The 24,264-nt window shown below is 36.1% G+C and overlaps 1 protein-coding gene across 1 annotated transcript in view; it reads left to right on the top strand.

The window, feature by feature from the left end:
• The window catches only part of PLCL2 (phospholipase C like 2), a 103,596-nt gene extending 79,818 nt beyond the window's left edge, over positions 1 to 23,778 (top strand). The window contains exons 5-7 of the mRNA XM_082754742.1: positions 75 to 150; positions 13,428 to 13,537; positions 20,753 to 23,778. Coding sequence (XP_082610868.1) covers positions 75 to 150; positions 13,428 to 13,537; positions 20,753 to 20,932 — 366 coding nt within the window. The 3' untranslated portion in view covers positions 20,933 to 23,778. The remainder of the gene's footprint in view (positions 1 to 74; positions 151 to 13,427; positions 13,538 to 20,752) is intronic.
• Positions 23,779 to 24,264: the final 486 nt, after the last annotated feature.

A 24,264-nucleotide genomic window follows, 5' to 3' on the forward strand; every position in this document is an offset into this window, starting at 1 on the left:
TTTGCACATTTAAAATTGCCAGTAAAAATAATTTTACTGATATTTTTGTATATTTTAATTTCTCGTCTCTACAGATGATTCAGACCATCAGGACTCTAGTTGAAAATACAGATAGCTTGTATGAGAAGATAGTACAATGTCAGAAAGCAGGTAAGTGCAAGCTGTCTTTTAAAAATACTACAAAGAACTTGAGACATTTTTCTTTATTTCCTGTAACTTTCAATTAAGTTTATTTATTAAACCACAAAGCAAATATGTGTATGTATATGTATTAGTTTAGGCATGTGCAATAACAGTGAAAAGGATATTTCAAACCATTGAAATCGAAGGTCTATAGAATTGCAACTCAGCTTTGGAAATAATCAACATTTTATATATGGACAGTAGCTTGTCAATATGTTCATTTCCACAAATGCAAACACAGGATTACAGGAAAGAAAATCATCTTCCTTCAGTGAAGGCTTTTAACGATTTACTTATATCTATTCTTCTACTATGTGAGAACTTTTTTTTCCCTGGAAGCTTAATGTCTTCAAGAGTTTTGTTGAATTATCTTGCCTCCTGAAAATTACATAATTATAATAAGCTCAGATATTTTGTCCCAGAGCTTCTCTAGATCTGGTAGGTGGATACCCTTGGTTTCTGCATATTTGCTACTTAACATTTTATCTATTCAGAATAAAACTGGTTATGCAGACAATTATATGTATCTTCTGTGGCAGTCTTTTCAAAGCCCATGGATGCAGAAAGTCTTTTTTTTTAAAGCTTTGTTATGATCTACTGGTCCCACACATTCGCTGGAAGTTTTCCTGTTTCTCATACATCTGAAACAGATGGTGTAGCTCTTAGTCCTTTCACAAATGGCTTCTTTTCACCTGGTATGTTGCAATGGTTTTCTCATTCGGACACAAATTTGAGTTTTGAAGGCTGCTTCCTTACTTTGAATAGTATTTCTGACCACACTGTTTAATTATGCTGGCTTTCTTTTGATCTTTCTCATTTATTTTTTAAACAATGTCATGCATTTGCTCAGAGTAATGGTGCGTCTCATGTTGCATCAGAAACAGGAAGGCTGTCAGAGAATCAAAGTCTCCGTAACCATCCATGTTGTTGGTGAATCAAACAGGGGGCAAAAGCTTTTTATATACAGATATATTTTTGCCTAGCTGATATTTAGCAGCTCCCATCATCTTCCATGTTTTTCTTCATTTTTTTATCCCCTTCTCCTCTTTTATCCTCTTTTCTCCTCTTTTATCCTCTTCTGATGTCTTATAAATTTCACTCTTTTCTCCAATGGCTTCTCCTGAAAAGAAAACAAGAATGCTGTCCTATCTTCACTTCTTTGCAAACTCTTTTCTGTTAGCAGTTGCTCAGATCAGCAGCAGGAATGTTACCTGCTCTGAATTTCTGGATCCCCACTTTATGCACAGTGTACATTCCTTAGACACTGTGAAATTCAGTCAAACCATAAAACTCTGAAAATACTTGCAAAATACAATTTGTCCTGTTTACTTTGAGCTGTCAAACAATCATAAGTAACTTGAGTGACAAAAATATTATTTCATGTATCTTGTTGATAGATGCAAATATTTATCTAAAATTCCAAACCCAGAATATAACGTGCTGGCATAAGGACATTGTCTCGTAGACTTGTACACTTCCTTCTTGAATCCTCTCCCATTTTTGTGGTGATAGAGTGCCATATTCTTTAGCTAAAACTGTGTCTCAGACAGGTAACTTCCCTTGGTGAGAGGCAGTTGCCTATTTGCCTCATGTTTTTAGAACTGTTACCCTTTAGAAAAGGTTGTTGGCAACTAGCTCAGACAGATTCCAGTAAGCTTGCACTGGTCTGATTTTCCCGCGTCTTGCAACCTTATTTGACACAAAGTGCAGTTGGGTCAAAGAATCCTTTGTTTAAGAAGGATTCTTTGACTTAAACCCATGTTAAATAGTGAAGAGAGATTTTGATCTCATTTAAATGAGAAACCTACAGCACAATGATATAAGCCTAAGTATGGATTATGTAATAGATCCCGCTATTTAGGGCAGCTTCAGCCCTGCAGCATCAAGGTACTTTTTAAGATGAATGAACAGAATTGAGCCACCTTAGGATATCAGTGATTTTTCAAAGATTTTCTTAAGACTGATCGATCTCATGATCTCAGTCGATGCTACTCTAATTAATTCTGAGTAAAGAATTATGCATTTTCCAATGTAATTTGGGATGAAGGAAAAGTAAAACTGTGCCCTTGTCAGTGCTTGTTTGTTTGTTTGCTTTGTGCTGTGGCTCAAAGAGTGAAACAGCTACAAAAATAAGAAAAACTAATAAGTTGCCAATAAGCAATAAAATTTTGTTGTCATTAACAGGCTTGTAAGAAGAATCTGTCAAATACAAAGTGGATTTGCTCTATTAAATCATTCCCTAGCTTAAATTTAGTTATAAGTTTTCGGGCCTCCTTTAAATTTCAGAACTAATTTTAAAATAACTGTACCTTTATTTCTTGTGTAGGTTGATAGCCTGTTGAATAAGCAAAGATATGATTCTTCCTATGGCTCTTCTCTTTTCAGGATTCAGGTTCTTTGCAGTTAATATTGTCTATGAAAATTAAAATGTTTAGTAAACTCCTGTTCTTCTCTTGTTTTTTAAAAATTAAACCATATCGAAAATCTTTTTTGGTTTCTTCATATCTGCATATTTTCATCTCAACTAATTCTGTTCTTAAATAATTATTTAAAACATTTTAGCTAGACTAACTAATGAAAAGATGCTGGAAAAATATATTGTGTTGATGCCCCCTGTCCTCATTCTTCAACAGAATGAGAATATATATAATATTATGAGAATAAGAAATGTCTGAATTACTTTAAAATAATTGCAGCACTATTTATTTTGTTACTACTAAGCCCGCTGAAGTTAGTGCAAGAAAATACAGTGTAGGTGCTAAAAATGGAGTTAAAAGATAATCCAGTCTATCCCCTTAATCTGTTGCAAGACCTAAAATGCTATTCTGTCTTCTCTGGAATAAAGAATTTGAATATCCAGGTCACCTTATCCCATCCCTGGCCTCCTTTGTACCCAATTCACATCACTTCTCTTTTGAATCACTGCTTGTATTCTTTCACTTTAATTCAAATACTGTCTGAGCTAATTACTGGTTAAAAGAGAGAACCAAAGGTTAGGTATTCATTTTGGTGTTCAGCAGTGTCTCAGCAGGATGTGTGATATTCCAAGTAATCACTAAATGATCAGCATCAAATAATGAATGAGCACAGTTTGCTGGTAACAAAGAATTATTGAGTGTAATCAAATCTAGATTTGATTGTGAAACGGTATAGGAGGATCTCCTGACACTGCAAGTTATAAAAACAGTCTGTGAAATGTAACATCAATGAGCTAAATTAATGTGCATAGGGAAAAAAACAAAACAACTATCCTTGACCTAGAAGAAGGAAATGAAATTCCTGTATACGGTTCCAATGGTGCCAGTTTACTGCTAACATCATGCATAAATACAGACTCTGGCATTATGTGCAAATCATTCATATCTCTTTTTTTCTGTTTGGTTTTAGAGGTATAATCTTCCCTGTTAACCTGCACAGCCAGAGCTCTTACCTTCCAACATCTCAACACTACAATTCTTTTCTCTGAGTTAGACCATTTTAATTTTACCTTTTGTACACCATTTTCCTGCTGTCGTTTTGATGATGTTTCTACGTTTGTCTCTCTACTTTTTTCTTATTGTACGTCAAGACTGAGCTGCTTTCATTTTCTTGTGTTTGCTCATTTAGTAGCAAGAGTTTCCATTGCCTGATAGACCGTAAGCCGTCATCTTGCTTTCTATCATGTTGTCCCACACGCTCACTGTAAACATCCACAAGGCTACTTCCTTTGAATTGGTTTTTAAAATTCTCCTACAAATATAGCTAGATTGACACATGCCCTCCTACTACCTTAGCAAAAATAGTTTTCATTGCTTCCTTGTACTTCCCCCTCTTTCTTTACCCATCTGTTCTCCTTTTTCCTTATGCTTTGATTCCAGGTTGTTGGAGCAGGGACCGTTTTATTTATTCCATCTGTACAGTAACAAAACCAGCAGGGACTTGCTTTATTAAATAATGAAAGTAGTAAAAGACAGAAGATGAGTACATGTTTTAATATGTACTCCAGTGCAGTCTATCAGCAATGTCAGGAACAAGATACAGTTTCAAGAACTTCCAGCCATTCTGGATGCTGTCAAAGATAAACATGGTGCACAATACCCATTGAGAAGAAGTTATGTCATACTGCATGCAAAAAAGATTTCAATAATGTCCATACAAGCACTGGCACTGCTTCTTGGAGCTGAAAACTAAAGTAATAAAATTAATTTTGTTCTAATAGCTATAACTCACCACTGTTACTGCTTAAGCCTTTCGGCAAAACTGCTTGCTTACGGAGCTGTTTCTTTCACTATGTGTTTTGATTATTTGCAGCCTAAATTGGGTTTAGATTTAGGGTCCTTTGAAACAAAGCATATGTGATGCAGAATAATGTTGTATGTTATATACAGATTAGGTAAACTACTTAATAGAGGAAAATAAACTTATTGTAATTAAATCTTGAGGACCACATTTGACTAAATATATGGACAAACAATTGAGTTTTTATTTAACCAGTGGAAGAGAATGGCTAGATTAGTTTTTCCGAACATTTTTTCCCAACAGGCCCCTTTAAGCCTGTCTCCATTCTTTTGAAATACCTGCTTTTCTCCACTTGCTTCCTATTCCCATTTTTTCTAAGCCAGCTATCAAATTGTTTAAACTAATTTCTCCACACTTACCCATACAAATGCAACATAATAATGATGGTCTGTTAGCACAGCAGGCTGTCTCTGATACTTAAGGAAAGGTGTGAATAAAGGGCATATTCTTAGCACTGCTTTTCTTGGTATGCCTTTCAACTTACTTTCTGTGTTCAGTGAATCATTTTTACCTTTTTTTTTTTTTTCTTTCTCCTTTTACTATGTATAATCAATTTTTTCTACTTTTTTTTTTTTCTTTTTTCTTTTTTTTTTTTCCTCTTCTATTTATCCTTCTACCTCAAGCAACTCCACTAAGCATCTGCAGGTACAGCTCCACAGCAGCTCAACTTATGCTGTATATATACTTCCCAGCTCTGTCTCTTGTGTCTTGAATATTATTGAAGCCATATTCTATCATGGGGTAAAAGCATGGAGAACTGGACTTGGATTAATTTAGCATTTGTGAATAAATCATTATTCTCCATTGTGTTTAAGTCTCTGTCTTCATAATAATGAAGACAGAGACTTCTTGCCAGTCATACACTGTACTTCTTCATATAGCGCTCCTTGTACATAACCCATTGTTGTTGTTTTTTGATGGTGTTGTTTTTTAAGAGAATCTGATATATCATGTACAAGGGTTGGTGATTCTTAGCATACATCTCGCATACTTTCTTTGATGTTTGCAGCGATCTCAGTTTCTACTCCCAGCTGCATCTTTCTGCATTTAAGTTTTTGCTCCAAAGCACTATGGTCTTTTCAAGAAATCAAACAGTTTGAGCCTGCATCATTCATAAATAAATTAATGAGAATAGATTGAAACTGTTCTAGCACTTGTCTGAGGAAGCCATGTATACTTGGCTAAATATATCTCTATGTCATTCTCACAATTCAAATAATCATTTGTGGAACATCCTAGTTTGTCCTCACCAGAACACGTGACACAGGCTATAGCCTATGTTTATAGTTGAAATACAGTCTTAGGATTCTAGAGTCTTTGCATTCTGGTTGTTAACACATTCAGATCCCATTCTGCCCTTCCTTATATGCTCACACCCTTTGTGCTAGCTCCATTCAACTTCATTTACAGTTTATTTTGCCAAGTAGATTTATCTTTAAATACTGTACATGCAAGACTGTATGGGTTAAACACTTAAACTAACACAGACTGTGCATCATTTTCTGAGTTTGCCCCTTCACATAAAGCTTTTTTTCCTACTGTTAATGCAATTCTAGCCCAGTAAAAGACCAGGTCATATTAATGATGAATATCTGGAACTTCATGTTCAATTTTCAGCAATGTCAGTGAGCAAAAATGATTGGCAAATATAGTTATGTACTAGAAGTCTTAATATAGTGGTAAGAGACTAAAATAGGATTCTTGATTTAAATAGCCTTTCCCTAGTACAGAAATATATACAAAATTAATCTGATATTTGCTTGTAGTTCTTATTTTTTTGCAGTCACCTTCTATGGTTAAACTGATTAAAGGGACAAGAATAATTATATCCCTGAAGATACAGAGAAGTACACTAGAATGCACAAGTATATCTGATACTTTGTGTACTAAAATCTGATCAAAGGCCGTATTTTTATCCTTACTACAATCTATTCCAAAACAGGAGGATAGAATAAGGAGTCCTTTTGTCCCCTCCATCAGATTGTCTATCTAAATGTAACACCATAACAAGTACAACAGCTGCTAAGATTAACAAGAAGTTCCAACCTATCCATAGATGGAGGTTAAGAAAAAAGAGTTAGTAATCAGTATGGTTAAAAGACAAATTTTGTATTATGATTTATTAGCTGAAGGGCTGTACTTGAAAAAGGTGAGCAGGCTTTCAAATACCCACCCCCTTCTTCATATTTTAAACAGTAACAAAAAAAATCCTGAGTTTGAGCATAGGCTGGGGAAATGGCTCTGTAGTTAACTTGTTTTAATCAGACAGTATGAAAGAAAAAGGTAACCAACTACTCTGGAGAAGAAGAGAATTTTCTTATTAAAGAAAATAGAAATAACGTTCCTGTGGAACAGAAAGTGATACTAATCACTATTGACAATAAAACAAAGTGAGCTCAGCAGGATCTGAAGACTGGGAGAATTTACAATGTGCCATAAATCAGTGTCTTTATTAAATCTGTGCTTTCTAGCATTCAATAAAATTAGTATTTTTTTTCTTAGACTTTCACTGGTGTCTCTTGAGGATCAAGGCTGATAAATAAAAGATGGAAGCAGCAGCTGTGGAAAAAATACTATCCTCCCTCTCAGCCCTGTGTTTCTGCCCTTATTGACAGCAGTAATTCAGTCTCATATGTAGTCTCATATGTCATACTGTCTTAACTCCACCTACATTCAGAAATATAGTCTGTCCTCATTCAGGAGTGTCCTTGTAGATTAAAGTTTTTGAGAAATCATGAGTCTTCTTTTCAGGACAAATATTTTAATATGTGAAGGCCTAATTTTCAGTGTGTTTTGTGCGACTGCTTTTTTTGGAGGTACACAAAAAGTGTTGGTGTGAGGGGTTTGTGTGTTTCGTAGCTTGATAAACATTTTGTGATGTCTGGAAAGTTAATGGTACATAGGACTGTTCTTGAAAGTGTTTATGAAGTTGGAGCTGGTTACTGAACTTACAGAAGTAATAACATTTTAATTACATCATAGCCAGATGTCACAGATGTCCTCTTATAAAGAGGACATAAAGTTGGTGCAGCAGCTACTTTGAATCTCTGCTGACAGTGGTTCATAAAAATGTTGGCATATTGTGAGACCATCTTATCTCCTCCTGGTTCACCAGCATTAAAGAAGGTGCCTTATGTTGAAAATTGAATTATTGTGAAATATGGAACTGGATGAGTTAGGACTGAAAGACTAAATATTAATTTTGTCCTAGCAGAGAGGATGGCATTAGGCAGGTTGTGATGCCATTACAGTTTGGGATGTTGAAGTAAGAAGGTTATCTTCGGTAAAGAATTTTTCTTCCCTACTTTTGAAGAATAAAGGGGCAGCAGGAACATTTAACTATCTGTAGAGGTGGGACATGGCTATCTGTGTCTGGGAAACATTTCTACCTACTAAGAAGGTACTGCTGTACCATTGCCAAACAAGTTGAAATAATTAAAAGAGATATTGAGTAACAAATTTGGTTAATGTATTATTTTATCAAGTATTAATCTAAATATTTTAAATGCAAATAATTCAGACCTGGAACTTCTTGAAGCCAATGCATAGCAATCTGACAAAAAATAATAATAATAAAAAAAATAATCTCAGAATCTGCAAAAAAAAAATCTGGTTCTTTATGATGTAAAATGTTTCAGTTGACTTCACTGGGAAGTAGGTGCTTGGAATTATGTGTGAGTCTAATCCTAGTTCCTGTTAAAACTCCGTTTTTGCAGCTGGAATTGATACTGATTTAATACAGAGGTGCACTAAGTAGTTATTCATTAAAGTTCATCTTAAATTTTGTATAGAAGCATTCTACAAGCAAAATTATGTGAGAATTTATAGCTATACTGATTTCCATGGCATGGCTTCTTTGCCATGATGTACATGTAAATGGTTTATAGGAGATTTTATCTGGTAACCAGACTATTTCTTGATCACTTTTCTGATAAACCTTGTTTTAAATAGAAATTATTTGTGAGGTTGAAATACCTGAGTGTTCAAGCAATATAAGCTGAAAGAAAAATACTAAGAAACATTACCAATTTTGTAAAAAATTAAAGCCCTGGCTTTCAAAGATGGGGGCGAACATAGCAGTTATATGCACAGATTAAACATTTATGTGTGGAAATGGGTACTTAAAGCTTAAATGCTTTCCTAGAATTCTTTCCTTTTCTAAGAAGAAAAATTTTCAAGCCTAAAGTGCTTTCTTGGATTTTTTTTTCCTTGTAAGGAACAGCTTTCTGTATGCAACTGATTTACAGAAGCTTTCTAAACATTTGAGAAGAGTGTAAATAGTAATTGAGCTGCAATATATAATAACCTCATCAAGAAGTGTCTGGTATACTCCTCAAATTTTAGAAATATTTAATATTTATTTAATTTTTATTGTTCCTTTATAAATCTTTTGAAAAATGCTCATTTTGCTTTTAAATCAAAGAGCTCTACCAAGAATTAAATAAAATATATTTAACTTGAGTGACATTAAGAGTTTATCTACAGTATGTTCTCAGTATCTGCGGTATCTGTTAGTAGTATGTATTTTATGCAGGTATGGAAAAATGCTTGTTATCCATTTCATATTAGGACTACTAGGTAGGGGGCAAAGAGTATATATATTTATTACCAATGTTTTACCATTTTGATATTTCATTGATAAAGTTATTTGTTAAGAAAAGAACAAGAAGCCCACCTGCTGTATAATTATATCTCCAATATAAATTTTGTAAATCATGTTCTTGGCAAGAATGTTTTCATCAATGAAAACAAGTATATAAAGTAGAAATTTGGCTTTAGAAATACAGTATAGCAAGTATTGTGCTCACTGTTTTGCTAAGGATTCCTCAAAAAAACAACTATCTCAACTCTCAATACTTACACAGCAATTGGCCATATGTAGTTTTCTAATCGATACGAAGTGAAACCTGGTAACCTAAGGTGTTGTAGGTCAATGCACTTTAATTCACAAGTGACTAAGCTCTTTCAGTTAACTTAAAAGGCAGGTTTTAATCACTCGTCAGTAGTAATGTGTTTGCTCAAAACAATAGGTTGAAATAGACCTCAAGATTACATAATCTCTTTAACGTTTTTATAGAGGTAAAAATTCTTTTCAACATTGTAATAAATGGGATGGATTAAATTGCCATCAGTTCATTGCACTAGTAATAAACTAGATTAATTCTGATAGTATAATTAGTAACTGCATAAGATGCAAAAGATAGGCAAGCAATGTCATTCTTGAGTTGTTCAGAAGCATGGGTGCCTCACCTATTTCTAGAAAAAAATCAAGCTGTTGATTTTTACCTGGTTAAATCTGTATGATTAATAAGTTGGCTTGTTGTTCTTGTGCTGTATGTCATTTTATACACAATTATGATGACTGGGATCAACAAATCTATCACAGATGACTTCTCTCAGTGTGAGAGGAGCTGTCTTTCCTCCCAATTGTAATTTTCCCTAGAGACAAAATTTTATTGCAGTTCTCATTTAGCCAGGTGTTTCTGCACAGAGATTCTTCTGAACCTTTCTCAGCTCTTTTTTAATGCTATTACTCTTTAGAAATATACCTGGGAAATCAACTACTTCAACCCTTCCTGACAGCTTCAAATCGTATAACTATATAATTAGAGTCTGTACATATTAGTATAAGTATCTATGCTGATGATTGTTAAAATTGTTTTTTGGATATGGAACTGGAGAGCTTTCAGTAGGAGTTTTATGGCTGTCATACCAGTCCTTCTGCTGGTCTCCTAAATTGAGTGGTTTCATGTTTAGACAGATCACTCCCATCAGCCTGCTAAGAGAGGTAGTGCTTCATTTAATGTTAGATTGGTATTACAGTAATGTTGTTAGTTACAGATGAAAATAGTTTTGGTTTAGGGATTTTATGATATTCTGCAGAGTTAATAAAATATTTGCTTTAATTTTGAAGATAGCCTTTGGTTCTGTATATTTGAAGCTTAAGATGCTGTTCAGAGCTAATCTGTGATTTATTTGTGACAGACCTTTCTGAAAAGTGTGGGAATCAGGGATACTTTTTGGCCAACACTAAAGTCACACAGGCATTATTTTTAGTGGCTATTTGCTGTACAGGTTGCAGCAAAATGAAATGACTCCACTGAACAGATCAAATGCACACTTTGGAGTGATGCAGAAGTACTTTGTGGGGGACCGTGTTTCCTTGATTCCTCCTATATCATCTTCTTGTTCATCTATATACTTCATGTTCATGCTCATATTTATGTTTGACATTGGCTCTCAGTAAGTGACAATACCAAATGTAAAAGTTTAGAAATGCATCTGTTGAGAGTGCAGGACAAGCATGCTGTCTGGTCATCTAAAAGACTGTCCTTCAAAGGGAAAAGGAGGTCATAGAATCATAGAATGGCTTGGGTTGGAACGGACCTTAAAGATCACCTGGTTCCAACCCCCCTGCCATGGGCAGGGATGCCACCCTCTAGGTCAGGTTGCCCAGGGCCCCATCCAACCCAGTGAGGACATTTCGCTCTTTCATGGAACTTTTTTATACTTCAGGGACTTTTTCTTCACCGGAAGAATATGACTATACATTTAGAACGACATTACCATTGCATTACAGTTCTCTGGCATTCAATATAATTTCCATGATCACTCAGAAACTTGTAGATGATATATTTTTAACAGGTGCAAGTAAAATGGAAAGCATGAACAACTTTTTTTTTGATTAAACAGGTGGTATATGCAGAAAACATATTAAGAGTGATAAATCAGGTTAGCATAAGGACTGTTATCATCCAAGAACTGCCAGGCAGTTCAAAATACTAATAGACTAATAATTCTAGAAGTAATTAAGCTTTATAAAACTGATTTTCTTACTGTATCGTAATGACTGCAAGAACTGAAGTTTTACTTTGAAGGAGATAAAAAATTCTGTGAATTTATCTGAAAAAAAGAGAGTTACAATTCAGGGTTTTCCGCAAGCTTATCTGAAAGGCACTTTTAAGTGACTTTGTGAACATATTTGTCATTTGTCATTAATTTAGCTGTGAATGAAAAGCTGTTTCTTCCTTTTTTTCCTCTTGTTATCTTCTAAGAAGTTGGTTTTGTTTTGGAATTTAAAACTTCTGTTACTACTTTGCCACTATTAATGTATGAAATAGGCAGTTCCAAGATAAAACAAGAAAAACAAGCAGGGACAGAGAAGGGGAATACTGAGAGAAATGTAGTCGACAATAAATGCTGTACTGAATTCATACTTTGTAACTAAAGCTCAGGTTGCCTTGTATTGTGTAGGGAATGTCATTAGTTAGAATCAGTAGATGGAAAAAATGAAACTAAGAGGTGAAATAATCCATTTAAATGTACCTGGCAAAATAGTAATAGAAACAGAAATGTAATTCAAAGCTACTTGTCTCTGACTGTATGATTAGCCTTAGAATTGGATAGGTTTAGTTTACCATGGCAATGGGGAGTTGCCCATCCAGCCTAAGAAAAGCTGAGGAGAGGGGTGTGATCAAGCAGCACTTGTTTGCCAAGGGTTTGTGTGTGTACCTTGGTGGGATGATTTGACTTCCTTTCATTTTTTGAAAAAGGGCAATGACATGTTGCTGCTAACTCCTTGGAGTATTTAGCTGGAGTGGAATGTCTTTGACAAAATAGAAATGTAACTTCACATGAGCATAAAAAAAGAAGGGGGTCATCACAGAAAGCAGTCAGTGCACCACAGACACAACTCTTCTGGTTAGCAGAACACATGGCCGACATTGTCGCCATGTCTGACTTATTAATGACATTGTATAAATTAGAATCTGCAATCTGCAAAGCACCAATTTCACACCAATCATGCAGTCCCTCAGAGTAATTCTCAATCTCTGAGTAGCTTTGGTGCAAGGTTGTTGTCAAACACTACTTCCGTGGGTTTGGATTTGAAGGGGATTATTTATAACGGTGGATATGAGGCTAGTAAACCATTACTGTAGTTCTGTAAATGTACTGCATGCACTCTAGTCTACCTCCTTTCATATTTTTTTTTTCAATTTATGAACTGCTGGTAATGGGGTTACATTGCAAGTCACCTGCTTATTTTCCATGCACCTTGCTGATTTATTTATTGTGCTGAGAATCTGAGTACAGAACTCCAAAAGTTCAGCAGTAGAGTCTAAGGATAAATGATAGCACATAAGAAAATCTGTATTGTCCTGGTGGCTCTCAAAATGTAGTGCTGTAATTATGGATCTAGGGATCATCTTTCTATGATATACTGGGAATTTATTTTTTGGATGATGGAAACAGATACTTGGAAACAGTGATAGAACTTTAATTTCTCAACTAATTAGAAATCTGGTATTGGGAAATATAATATGAACAAAATAATCTGGATTTTTCAGGAAGTTTTTTTGGTTGGGGGATTGTCAGATACGGGTTCTGTGGACACAGTACTTTACATGAGTATGGTTAAATGTCCTTGGTGGTTTGCTTGACATAGCCATTTCACGCTTAGACCCCTTCCCTCGGGGTAAGGTGGGAAGGCTGTTTTCTGCATGGGTCCCAGCATGTAAGCTGTTATCTGGACAACCATGAGGTAAATTTAGTGTGTACTAGAGCAAGGCACAAAATACATTTGTTGAGACATAAAACATGAAATATTTTTCATGAAATTACTGCTTCCACTTCCTAGAGATGCACAAAAAGGTCTTAACATGTAGTGCAACATATTCAAATGTTATTTAAGAATAGTTTTGTATAGTAAATATTTGTTCGGCTCTGTGTTTCTATGTCAGTGACCCAACAAGTACTTCAGCATGGATTTTGGCTTAGAGAGATCAGTGCGTATTGGCATGTTGTATAATTTTGGATTACTAGGTCAAATATATTTGTGCTTGAAAAATACCATTTCTAATGCTTTTTAACTGTTCTTTACCTTTTTAGTTTCAAATCACTGTTTCTGTGATAACAAAAATGAATTTAAAAAGATGCTATATTCCTCTCTCTTTTCCTCTCTACAGCAATGGAGTTTCATGAAAACCTGCATAATATAGGAGCAAGAGAAGGCTTGAAAGAAAGAAAGCTGCAAAAATCTGTAGAAAGTTTTACGTGGAATATTACAATTTTAAAGGTAATGTGTCATCCTTTGGTTAGCTACTGTGTTTTTCTAAATATAATATTATTATTGGTCATTGGTGCAGAGGAGGGCGACGAAGCCGGTGAGGGGCCTGGAGAACAAGTCCTACAAGGAGCGGCTGAGGGAGCTGGGCTTGTTCAGCCTGGAGAAGAGGAGGCTCAGGGGCGACCTTATTGCTCTCTATAGGTACCTCAAGGGAGGCTGTAGCGAGGTGGGGGTTGGTCTGTTCTCCCACGTGCCTGGTGACAGGACAAGGGGGAATGGGCTTAAGTTGCGCCAGGGGAGTTTTAGGTTAGATGTTAGGAAGAAATTCTTTACCGAAAGGGTTGTGAGGCATTGGAACAGGCTGCCCAGGGAAGTGGTGGAGTCACCATCCCTGGAAGTCTTCAAAAGACGTTTAGATGTAGAGCTTAGGGATATGGTTTAGTGGAGGACTTGTTAGCATTAGGTCAGAGGTTGAACTCGATGATCTTGAGGTCTCTTCCAACCTAGAAATTCTGTGATTCTGTGATTCTGTGAAAGTTCAACTACATTTGTTCACTTTTATGATTTTCAATTTTTTTTTTTTTATTAAGCTGAGAACACAGCAGACCGTCAATGTGAATTTTTGACATGGGTGAAACAATGAGTACTGATTTCTGTGAAGCTACTTGGGCTGGGAGGAAGCTGTGCTGCTGTTTAAACCCTTTTCTGTGATTTCAAAGGGAGTGAGGTTATTAAGGTTAATGCAGTTATTGAAAAACAAAAGGGAGGCTGTTGCTATTGCAGTTAGTGAGGAATGGTGATTAATGACACATGCAAAATATATCAGTAATCCAGACTGGAGTAAGATGAGTGTGTATGATCTAGAGATTCTCTTTGCCTTCTATTGAGCACATTTGCTTATGTTTTTACACAACATTAAGTGATGTAATATAAAAAAGCTTTCAGCTAGAAACCCTCAGGAAACTCAAATGTGGAACAACTTTCTTATCTCTAGTCTTTCATCTCAGCAGAGAATATCAAAATTTATAGAGACAGCAAAACTGCCTCTCCTAATTTATTCCCTTGACACTATCCTTCTAGCCCAAATTATTCAAATTTTGTGTTTACATCTACTAATGAGTTCTTCTCTCCCACTCAATCAAATATTTCATCACTATATTAAACTAGAAAATCTGTTTTAATTAGAAAGAAAATTTTCTCCCACTGATTTTTTTTATTTTTAGTTCTTATTACTGAAAATAGAATTCCCTACCACCTCGCCTTAGAGTGCACCACTACAGAAAAGCAGTAACACACACATATTTGTGCTTTCTGTGTTAGTTTCAGCTTTTAAGCTTTTTCACTGTCCCGCTTATTGTTCTGTCCCCCTTGTTTTACACCGTACAAGTTTAATGCAGAAGACAATCAAAAAGAGGTTGAATTTGCTACAGCGTGTACAGTTAATACGTTCTAAAAATATGTTTGTAGGTTCTGCTTAAAAATAAAAGGACCAGATTGTCACTTTTCCTTTAATAGAGCAGAATTTCCTGAAGATGCTAAATGGGATGTGTCAAGTACAAACCAATACTACCTAGGAGATGAAGAGAAGGGCAGTCAGTTCAGTGGGTTTGGGAAAATGTAAAGGAAATAGATTCTAGTCTTTAATTTTCTGTCAAGAGGATCAGATACAGCTTGGATAAGGCAATCTATTTTAATGCTGCCCGAAACAGCAGCAGTACCTCTGTTTCATCTCTGCTTTCCATTCAGAACATACGGGCTGGCTGGGGGAAGGATTTGCAGTTGATGAATGACTGACCTGTGAAACTGTGATTTCTGCATAAGCCAGGAACTGGAGAACCCACACAGGAGATCTGGATCTTGGGAGCCCTGAAGGGCTTCTTTGTGTATCCTTAGGATTAATGTAATTATGAAGTTAAAGGCCTTCCTTCTAAAGAGATTATTCAGGAAATCTCTTCAACATTGACTTAGTTTTTTTTTTTTTTTTTTTTTTTTCTGCTCCCAGACTAATGTCCCTTCTATAGGAAGGTACAGTTTTTCCCATACTTAATACTTCATCATAAAATCAGTAAGATGTCTAATCAAACTGTCGTCTAAACTGTAGGAGGTCTTATTACAGAAAGTTCATGTATGTTGTAATGTCTTAAAAGTTCTTTACAAATGTTACAGTTCACAAATCCTACAGTTCACATAGGCTTCTATTAAGTATTATTATTCACATTTAGATACACAGAAAGTTAGAGCTTGTGATTTGCTTGAAGTAAAACACGTTGAACTTTTTCACTCTGGACTCTTAACTACAGGCTGTAACTGTAGCTTGTCTTGAGGGACATAGTTAAAAAGTCCATGAGATTCTAAGACACTGCTCTTCCTGCAACCATAATTTTGATCTAGTGCTATGGTTTTCCATTTCTGTTTTCCATTTTTCCAGCTCTCTGAAAAGTATGTGAGGACAGGGATGGAAATTGAATACCCACATTTTCTGGAGTAAAAATTGATCAGAAGAGTGACAATCTATGAAGCCACTTGAAGAATAATTTATTTTTTTCTCTTGAATTCCCTGCCTGCTTCAAATTAACTTCTCTTTTGAACAGCATAAAAAATAAAATCTAGTCTGTTCAGTGACCCCAAATTTTGTTGTTCAGCAAGGCAACTGAGCAACCGACACACCAAAGGCAGTGCCGTGCTTAGATAGATTGAACTTTTTATTCTACTTGTAATTTGAAACAGTATTTCACGTAGTTTCTTGGCTATGATTTAGGAAATGCTCTGTGGCTCTGAACAGCATCACTAAATAATTCTGCATGAGCGCTATCATCAGCTCCTCACAGAGGAATCGTAACATGGTCATATGGCTTGGCTGATATATTTTCCAAACCGATTCAGTTCCATTTTGCCCTTGAGGCAAGTATTGATCTTTTTTTTTTTTTTAATTGGGACATTTCGACTACAGTTGATGCAATGGAAAGTTTGATAAAAAAACGAAATCGACAGCTTAATTCTATGGGAACTCTTTGTTAGAACAGCTAACTAATCTAACAAATATCTATATGTGTGTGTATGTGTTACAATTACTATTTTAAAGTGTTTTGGTTTTCCTAATTTGAAACTGTGGCCAAATTTATTATTGGTATGGCATGTTTGAATTTGGATGAAATACCTGTATTCAGTTTGTGCATTTATACATGGACAGCACTGTTCTCACCATGGGCATTCATAAAGCCCCCCAAACGTGCTTCCTATGCCTGTAGGTGCTCAGAAGAAAAACCAGTATCCTGGTTCAATCAAGTTGCTAGACTGATGGGATTTTGGCTCTTACTTAAAAGCATTTTGAGAAGTTAAGAAGCTAAGTCCTTTATTGCCTGATTCTGTGAGTGCACTCAGAGCAAGTCAGCTGGACACGGAGTGCTGCAGTATGCTACAGCATACCAAGCAGCCCCCTGCTCAAAGAAGCTTTTGAGAAAGTGATACTGGCTTCGTACTGTTCCTGATACAAACTTTGGGCTCCCAGACCCTGAGATAAAGCCCAGTCATTAGTAATGTAGTTTCTTGGAATTTCTGGGGGAGAAGGTACTCATGCAGTTATTTCAGATGTCATCTATACAGTACTTTAATGTTCAGACACTTCACTGGAGAATCTGTTATCCAAAAATCATGAGTGAACACATACCAGATTGAGAAGGCAGTTGTGCTCAGATGTTCCAGTTACGCTGTCAGATTGTCTGACGTGGTATCTCATTTCACAGATAAGAGAACAGATAGGAACAATGTTGGTTTTGCTTTTATTTACCTTTCAGAAGCTATGATATAAAAACACTTCTTCTTGAGACCCCTTGGACAAGAGAAATTTGATAAACAGCTAGAAGGAAGGTCTGTGAGGTTTCGTAATTGGTGGCAGTTTGTCAGATCTGGATGACTTTTCAACTTTTCTGCCTTTCGAATGCTTTGTGCTCAAAAGTGTTCACTGTGACTACAGCTTGAATTTTTAAGATGCATACTTTTTTTCCCTCAGCGTATGGCTTCATGATGGCACATCAGCAGAGCTCGGATAATTGCACAGACCTCTCTCGCTTGAGCTAGGGCCTATCTTTGGTAGCACTGGGTGGCTCTTACTTTGTCTTTGGCTCAAGACACGCTGGTAGATAATGACAACGCAGTTGTTTTCACAAATGCTTTTCTAAGTTCAGAGGCATTCAGAAATCAGTTGCTTCATTCTGAGTGTCGGAGAAGAGATTATCTAATGGACACAGATTAATTTTACTATTTCACCCCAGTCTAAACTTGACTAACACCAGGCCAAATGTGTTTAGTCTGAACCCCTCTTGCCTCTAATAATCCAGGCTCTTATCCCAGATCTACTCTTGTGTATGGAGTTCATCATCCTCAGTCTTGTCCAGATGATCGCAGCTCCCTGCTGAAAACCAAGCCATTCCTGCCAACCCCTGGCTTCCTACCTCCCCTCTCTCCTCCATCCGGTGCTCTTTTCCCACTTGGTACCTAATTTTCTATTCTGGCAGTTTTTCCTATTGCTTTCCAGTTCATATTGTCCCCTCTTCTCCAGAGATGCTTCCTGATGAGTGTTAATTTTAGTTTCCCCATCACTTTACCTGATTTCATTGTGTTCTGCAGTATTCTGTCTGTTGTGCATTTTTGCTTGTTTTTCTTTCTCACCAACTTTTAATCTCATTGCCAAGTTCTCTCACTCTTTTTTGAATTGTTAGTCCTTCTACTTGACTACCATTTCCAGGCTTCATTCAACATGGTGGTTTTTGTCAGATCTGTTTTCTTTCTGTATTCCAGTCCCAATTGTTGTCTCCTTCTTTCCTTTTCACCTTGTCCAGTTCGGTCTAAACTCTGTGTTCCTTCACAGAATTCATAGTTTTGTTGCTAATTCATGATCTCCTTCGGTCTTACCTGGTCACTACTTTGCCTAATACAATCCAACTTCACTTTCTGCAGTCATAGACTCCTTGCCAGTTCAGCCCCAGAGGTTGCCCTTTGCCTACTCCTTTTCTCCATCTGCTCCTTGCCAAAGTCACCGTTCCAGGCTCTTCCTTTCCTTCCTCCAGTCTGACTTTTGGGCTGCCTGCATTGGTAACCAAATCCTGGTGGTAGGACAACTTGGAGAAGCTATACAGGAAAAACCAACCGTTTTCTTCTAGCGCATATTTTTTATTGTGTGAGAACGGAATACACATTGTCTTGCCACATGCTGGAGCTGTCAGGAGATGAAGAATGACCAAGAAAGAAATCCTGCGTGATTGTATTAGCCACTCTCAAAATCTGATTTTTGTTTGGTAAAAGCTCATAACTTGGATCTGCAGCCATGGGTTCCTTAAGTCATTTGAATTGCAAGTCCCTACCCTAAGTGGGAGGTGGGGGGGAAGGATGGAAGGTTGTTAAAAAAATTCTGACAGCATTTTCCTGTCTTTATTCTCAGAACTGAATGAGCCATATGGATGAGGTTAAAGAATAATATTAAACAGTAATAATAAAATCTGCTAGTGGCAAAAATCCTACGTAGAGAATATCAGCTTAAGTAGTAAAAGTTTGGCAAGCATATAAGCAACTGACAGCAGGGTTTTTTTTCTAAATGGGGAGTTTTAGGCAACCTTATTAATAGACTGTTGCTAGCAGCTCTGCCTATAATAAACAACTTGATTAAAGTTCCAGAAGTATATTATACTAATCCATGTAAAACAGAACTTGGGCTAGAAACAGATGCACTCCAGATATGACTCATTTAGGCTGCTGGAGTGTTTTAAATTAGCTTTTAGTTGTTTGTCAGTTTGGAAAAAATATTTAAAAAAAAAAAAAAAAAAAGATTCCCTGGTTTTCCTTAGAAGAAAATATTACTGAGGCTTTTGCTATGTTTGGTGTACTTCTAGATTTTTTCCTGTCTGGTAATCAGAAAAAAACACCCTAGCAATTATAGCCTTGGATAAGGGTAGGGGGTAGAAAGCAATATATGTTTCGAATTTGTGTGCTTCAAATGTGTAATTCTGCTTACTTCATGGGGTAGTATTTATATTCTGCCTTGCTAAAGAAGTGAGGTTGAAACAGCACAATGTGAGTGCACACATGTTTTTCTGATTGCCATTGTAACTCTTTATTTTTGAAATCAAAAAGTTGGATTTCAGTCTTATTTGGCAGAGGAAGAGAGGCAATGGAGCAGTTATGTCTCTACAAGAGAAGTTAGCATCTCTTCAAGAGAGGTGTCAATCAGGAGAATTTACATGAGAAAAGCGTGAATCCCCCAATTACAGGAAAAGGTGCAGTCAGAGTTCGTACCTTATTAGGCATTATATGAATTGAGAGTGTCAAGGAACTACAGTACCTGTTTTTGTGTGTGTATATGTGTTTGTTTTCTGCCCCTTCGGTTGGAAACGACACAGTTTAAGATCTAGTATTTTTGAAACCTCATCTGATTTTCTCCACGCCATGGGACCGTTCTCCTTTGGGATTGCAGGCACAGCACCATGAGCTTGTCCATTCCCTGCACATGGGCAGGGTAGACAGAAAGGGCTGCAGGGAAGGCAGTCCCCAGTCTGCTGCTGAGAGTTGTTGCAGTTAGAGGGCTCTAATCAGTACAAAGAGATGGAGTAGCTAATAATACAGGACAGAGCCAAATCACCTGAGTCTGGGACAGTTTCTCTTACAGTTTTACTTAAAACTTAATTACTGTGAAGAGAAACACTGCAAGCAAAGAAGGGTAGCAAGCAATCCTGTGAGGTCTCTGTCATCACCGTGCTTTTTACATGTTGTTTCCTGGCATGTTATTTTCACTTTTTATGTTTTGTCAAACTTTGATTCTTTACCATGCTACTACTAAATGAATCACATTGCTAGGGAAAAAATGTCAAAGAAGAAGAACAACAACAGCAACAAAAAGTTTGCTCCCTGAAGTATAAAAATGAGCCTTCACAATTTTCTCCATGCAGAAACACTTATAGTCCCCATGGGTTAAAAATACAGCACAGATTACTTTCCTGACAGCTGTTAGATAGAAATGATCCCTGTTCCTTTGTTTATGCAATCAGCTGGCTCCAGAGCAAGCAAGGAGCTTGGTTGTTACCAACTTACAAACGTGAAGTAATAATCCATGTTCATTTATTTACTTATTTTGAACAGAGCAACTATTCCATTAATCTGAAACAAACAGAAGGAAAAGGGGAAAAGAGAATCCTGTTATCAACTCTGTATTCTAACAGTGTTTTTGTTTTGCAGGGACAAGCTGATCTTCTCAAATATGCTAAAAATGAAGCACTGGAGAATCTGAAACAAATCCATTATGCCACTCTTTCATGTGGACTTAATAAACCAGGCACTGAAAACACAGAAATCTCAAAACCTCGTCGAAGCCTGGAGGTTATACCTGAAAAAGCAGGTGATGAAAATGGAGAATGAGAGAATGCTCTTCTCGTAATTATGGAGTTTATAACTCTGTGACCAATTGTAGCTGCATAGGACATTTGCTTTGCACTTACTGTTGGAAAATATTTGGGATTTTCAAAGCACAACTGGAGAAGCTAATTACAATCTATTGAAACTGTGAATGTATGTAGCAACTCTGCTTGTGAAGGCAATGATATTGTGTAACATGGAAATTACGTTATTGGCCAAAATATAGTATATATGTAAAAGATACTGTAATTCAGTAATAGCGTGATGAAAAGTTCATTATAGTGCCATAGGGAAATGAACATTTCTTAAATGAGCTGTAATTAGAGGGAGAACAGTTCACAGAATTTGACAAGATGCCTTGATTTTCAAACAGATTAGATGTACAGGTCCTTTATTTCTTCGCACAGGTTGGTAATTGTGCTAGCAAGGTGAACTATTGTGCACCTAACTTGAAAATGAGGTCCAAGAAAGGAGGATCCACATGTTTCACACTATATGTCATTCAGCCGGTCAGATATTTGGGTTTGAAGTGGTATTGATTATATTGTTGAGCCATAAATTAAAATGAGAATGTAATTAGACAGTGATCACTGACTTCAGTGCACTATAGGAGAGCCATTATGTAAAAGGAAAATGTGCAATCAATCTGATAGCCTATGTCAGAAAAAGATACATACCTATTTTGCCTAAGATCTTCTGCAAATGTGTGTAGATAATGTGACCAAACTGCAAGCAAAATGTTGTAAATAGTTTTTTTCATTTTGTGAAGTGAAGTGCTCATATTAAAAAGTTTTATGAGATTGCTCCCAAACAAGTAAAGCTTTTAACTAAATTTTAACTTTTTTATTTTTCAAGTATTTTCTTCCTTACAGAATAAGCGATATCTCAATAAGCAGATTTGTCAAAAAATTGCTGTTCTGGTTCTGTTTGTTTGGTTTTATGACAACATTAGGTAAAGGTATTGTAGCTGATATGCTCATTGTAAAATGACTATACCAACCTAGAGTGTTCTCTTACTGTTTCTGATTTAACAATAAAATGGACTATATAATTACAGAAGCTAATAAATTTGAAGAAAAACAAGCAAAATCCTAAAGAGATTAAAATGCAGTTTTTGTTCAGTAGTGGGAAAAAGGGGAAGGTGGTGATGTCTGTTGTAAGTATTGTTTTAATTAGAGCAGTTCAAGACAGGCATTCTACATGGATTGATTAGTTTAACCAATTCAAGATCCGATTTCTGCATTTAGGTTGTAATGAACATCTACATGTATATAACATCGTGGAAAAGTCAATGGATCTCTGACTGAGAACGTCAGTATACTTACACTTCATCTGAATTATTAGGAACTTAAATTTATTTTCTAGTCTTCATAAAATTAAAGGAAAAGAATGATAAAAACAATTTGCATAATAAATGTCACATCTTAGCTTGCATTTTTAAATGTCAAACTGAATAGGTTAGGAGCAGTTTTAGAAGGTGGTAAGCTCTTTCCGTGTCCAGTGACAGATCATATGCCTCAATATTATGATCCTGCCAGAAATGAGTTCTACTTCATGTCATACAAAATGAAGCATTTAACCTGTGGTGAACACCTGCTAGCATTGCCTTGTGAACAGTCCCTCTCTACGTTATCAGCTGCAAGTCTTCGATGGCACATGGAGTTGATGGGAAGCAACACAAAATTGGCTGTTGCCAACTGTACTCCAAGACAGTATGAAATCAGTCTTCAGGGGTCAAATCTATTCCTGAATTATCTACAGGAAAATAACTGTTACATCAAGATTCAGCTGGGCCATAAATAGGCAAGGTCAGTTTCACTTCATCAGAAAATCCAAACCTAGGCTACTGGAATTTTACCACTGACTTTTAGTCCTAATTGAAAGGCGTGGGCTTTGGAAAAACATCAGTACAGTTAGCATTATAGACCTAAAAGCCAGTGAAACTCCATTAGCAGCCCTTGCCCACCATCGTTTGCCTGGCATTTACGTAGTTACATAATTTATATAACAAACAAAGCATTTCTGTGGATCCTCTTTCTTCAGCCAGGCTATCAGAATTAATGGCTGAGGCATTCTTACTATTTATATATTCCTGCTTAGTTCATTGCATCCTTGAAAGACGTTGGTCAACATTGAAAGGATTAAACACAAATAAGGTTGTTTGGTGTTTTTTTCTTCACTTTAAGGCCAAAAAAAATTAAGTTAAAGATGAATAATACATGAGTTAGGGCTGATAGATTTTGTATATTGAACTCTACGATATATATTACACCTCTGATCCTGTTGACTCTTGTTAAAAAGCAAATTAATATTGTTTCTGGAGAAATATCCTTATATAGTACCTGCTTAAAGCAAGCAAACAAACAAAAAGTTAAAATATATGCATTTAACAGAATGATAATTTAAATACTTTTGGATTCTAGTATAATACTAAGTCCAGAAAATGGAGGTTGCTTTTGTGCATTATTCAATACTCACTCCAAATCCGTATGTACCATAAAGCCTTAAAATGAACTCAGTCAAGCAGATACTCTGAAAGATGATGTGTAGCTAAAAATCCTTCAGGGAGTTTACATGTTGCATATTAAGAGAATGCAGGATAAACACCTGCAAGCAAAGTATCAGGTTCTATTGTTAACCCAGTAATGATAATTTAAAAACCAAATTTATTAGCATATTTTTCTCAGTTGTACTTTCTTAAAAGCATTCTTTGCATCCACAATGCAATTTATTTTCATTGTTAGTCCCTTTTGACAGTGTTTTTTTTTTTGGGGTTATATAGAAGATCAAACACCCAAGGTCTGGTGAAGTATTCCAAATAAAATTAATCGGAGGTTGACTTTACACTTTTCTTTGCCTTTATTTGCTTAAATGCGCTGTAATGCAGTTGAACTGTTTACATAGTTCAGAACTGTTAAAGATGGAGCCAGCACGCAAATGACTGTTTATCCGACTGCTTTTTTAGCTTTTGTTTGGCTCCAGTAACCAGTGATTGTGTATGGGTATGTACAGAGACATAAGTCAACATATTGCTTAATTTAAAAGAAAATACTAATTGGGAAAGGAAAATTTCACATATGGATTATTAACCGGGTAGACACTAAGAGTGAGTTCATTTTCAAACTCAAGAAAAAGGGTAAAACGGTGCCTTCTTGTAAAAGGAGCAGCTCTATAAAATACAAACCTCATCTTTGTTCCTCCTGCCTAACCCTCCTTTTTCATCAGTTGTGCTTGATGTGGTATGTAGCAGCCACTGGAGATGCAATTTCAGAGCCCAGGATAATGCCCTTCATCCTCTGAACTCACCGGCCAGCTGCAGGAGACAGCTCAGTCCT

This window comes from Aythya marila (assembly GCF_965140915.1).
Source record: "Aythya marila genome assembly, chromosome: 2".
Classification (NCBI taxonomy): domain Eukaryota; kingdom Metazoa; phylum Chordata; class Aves; order Anseriformes; family Anatidae; genus Aythya; species Aythya marila.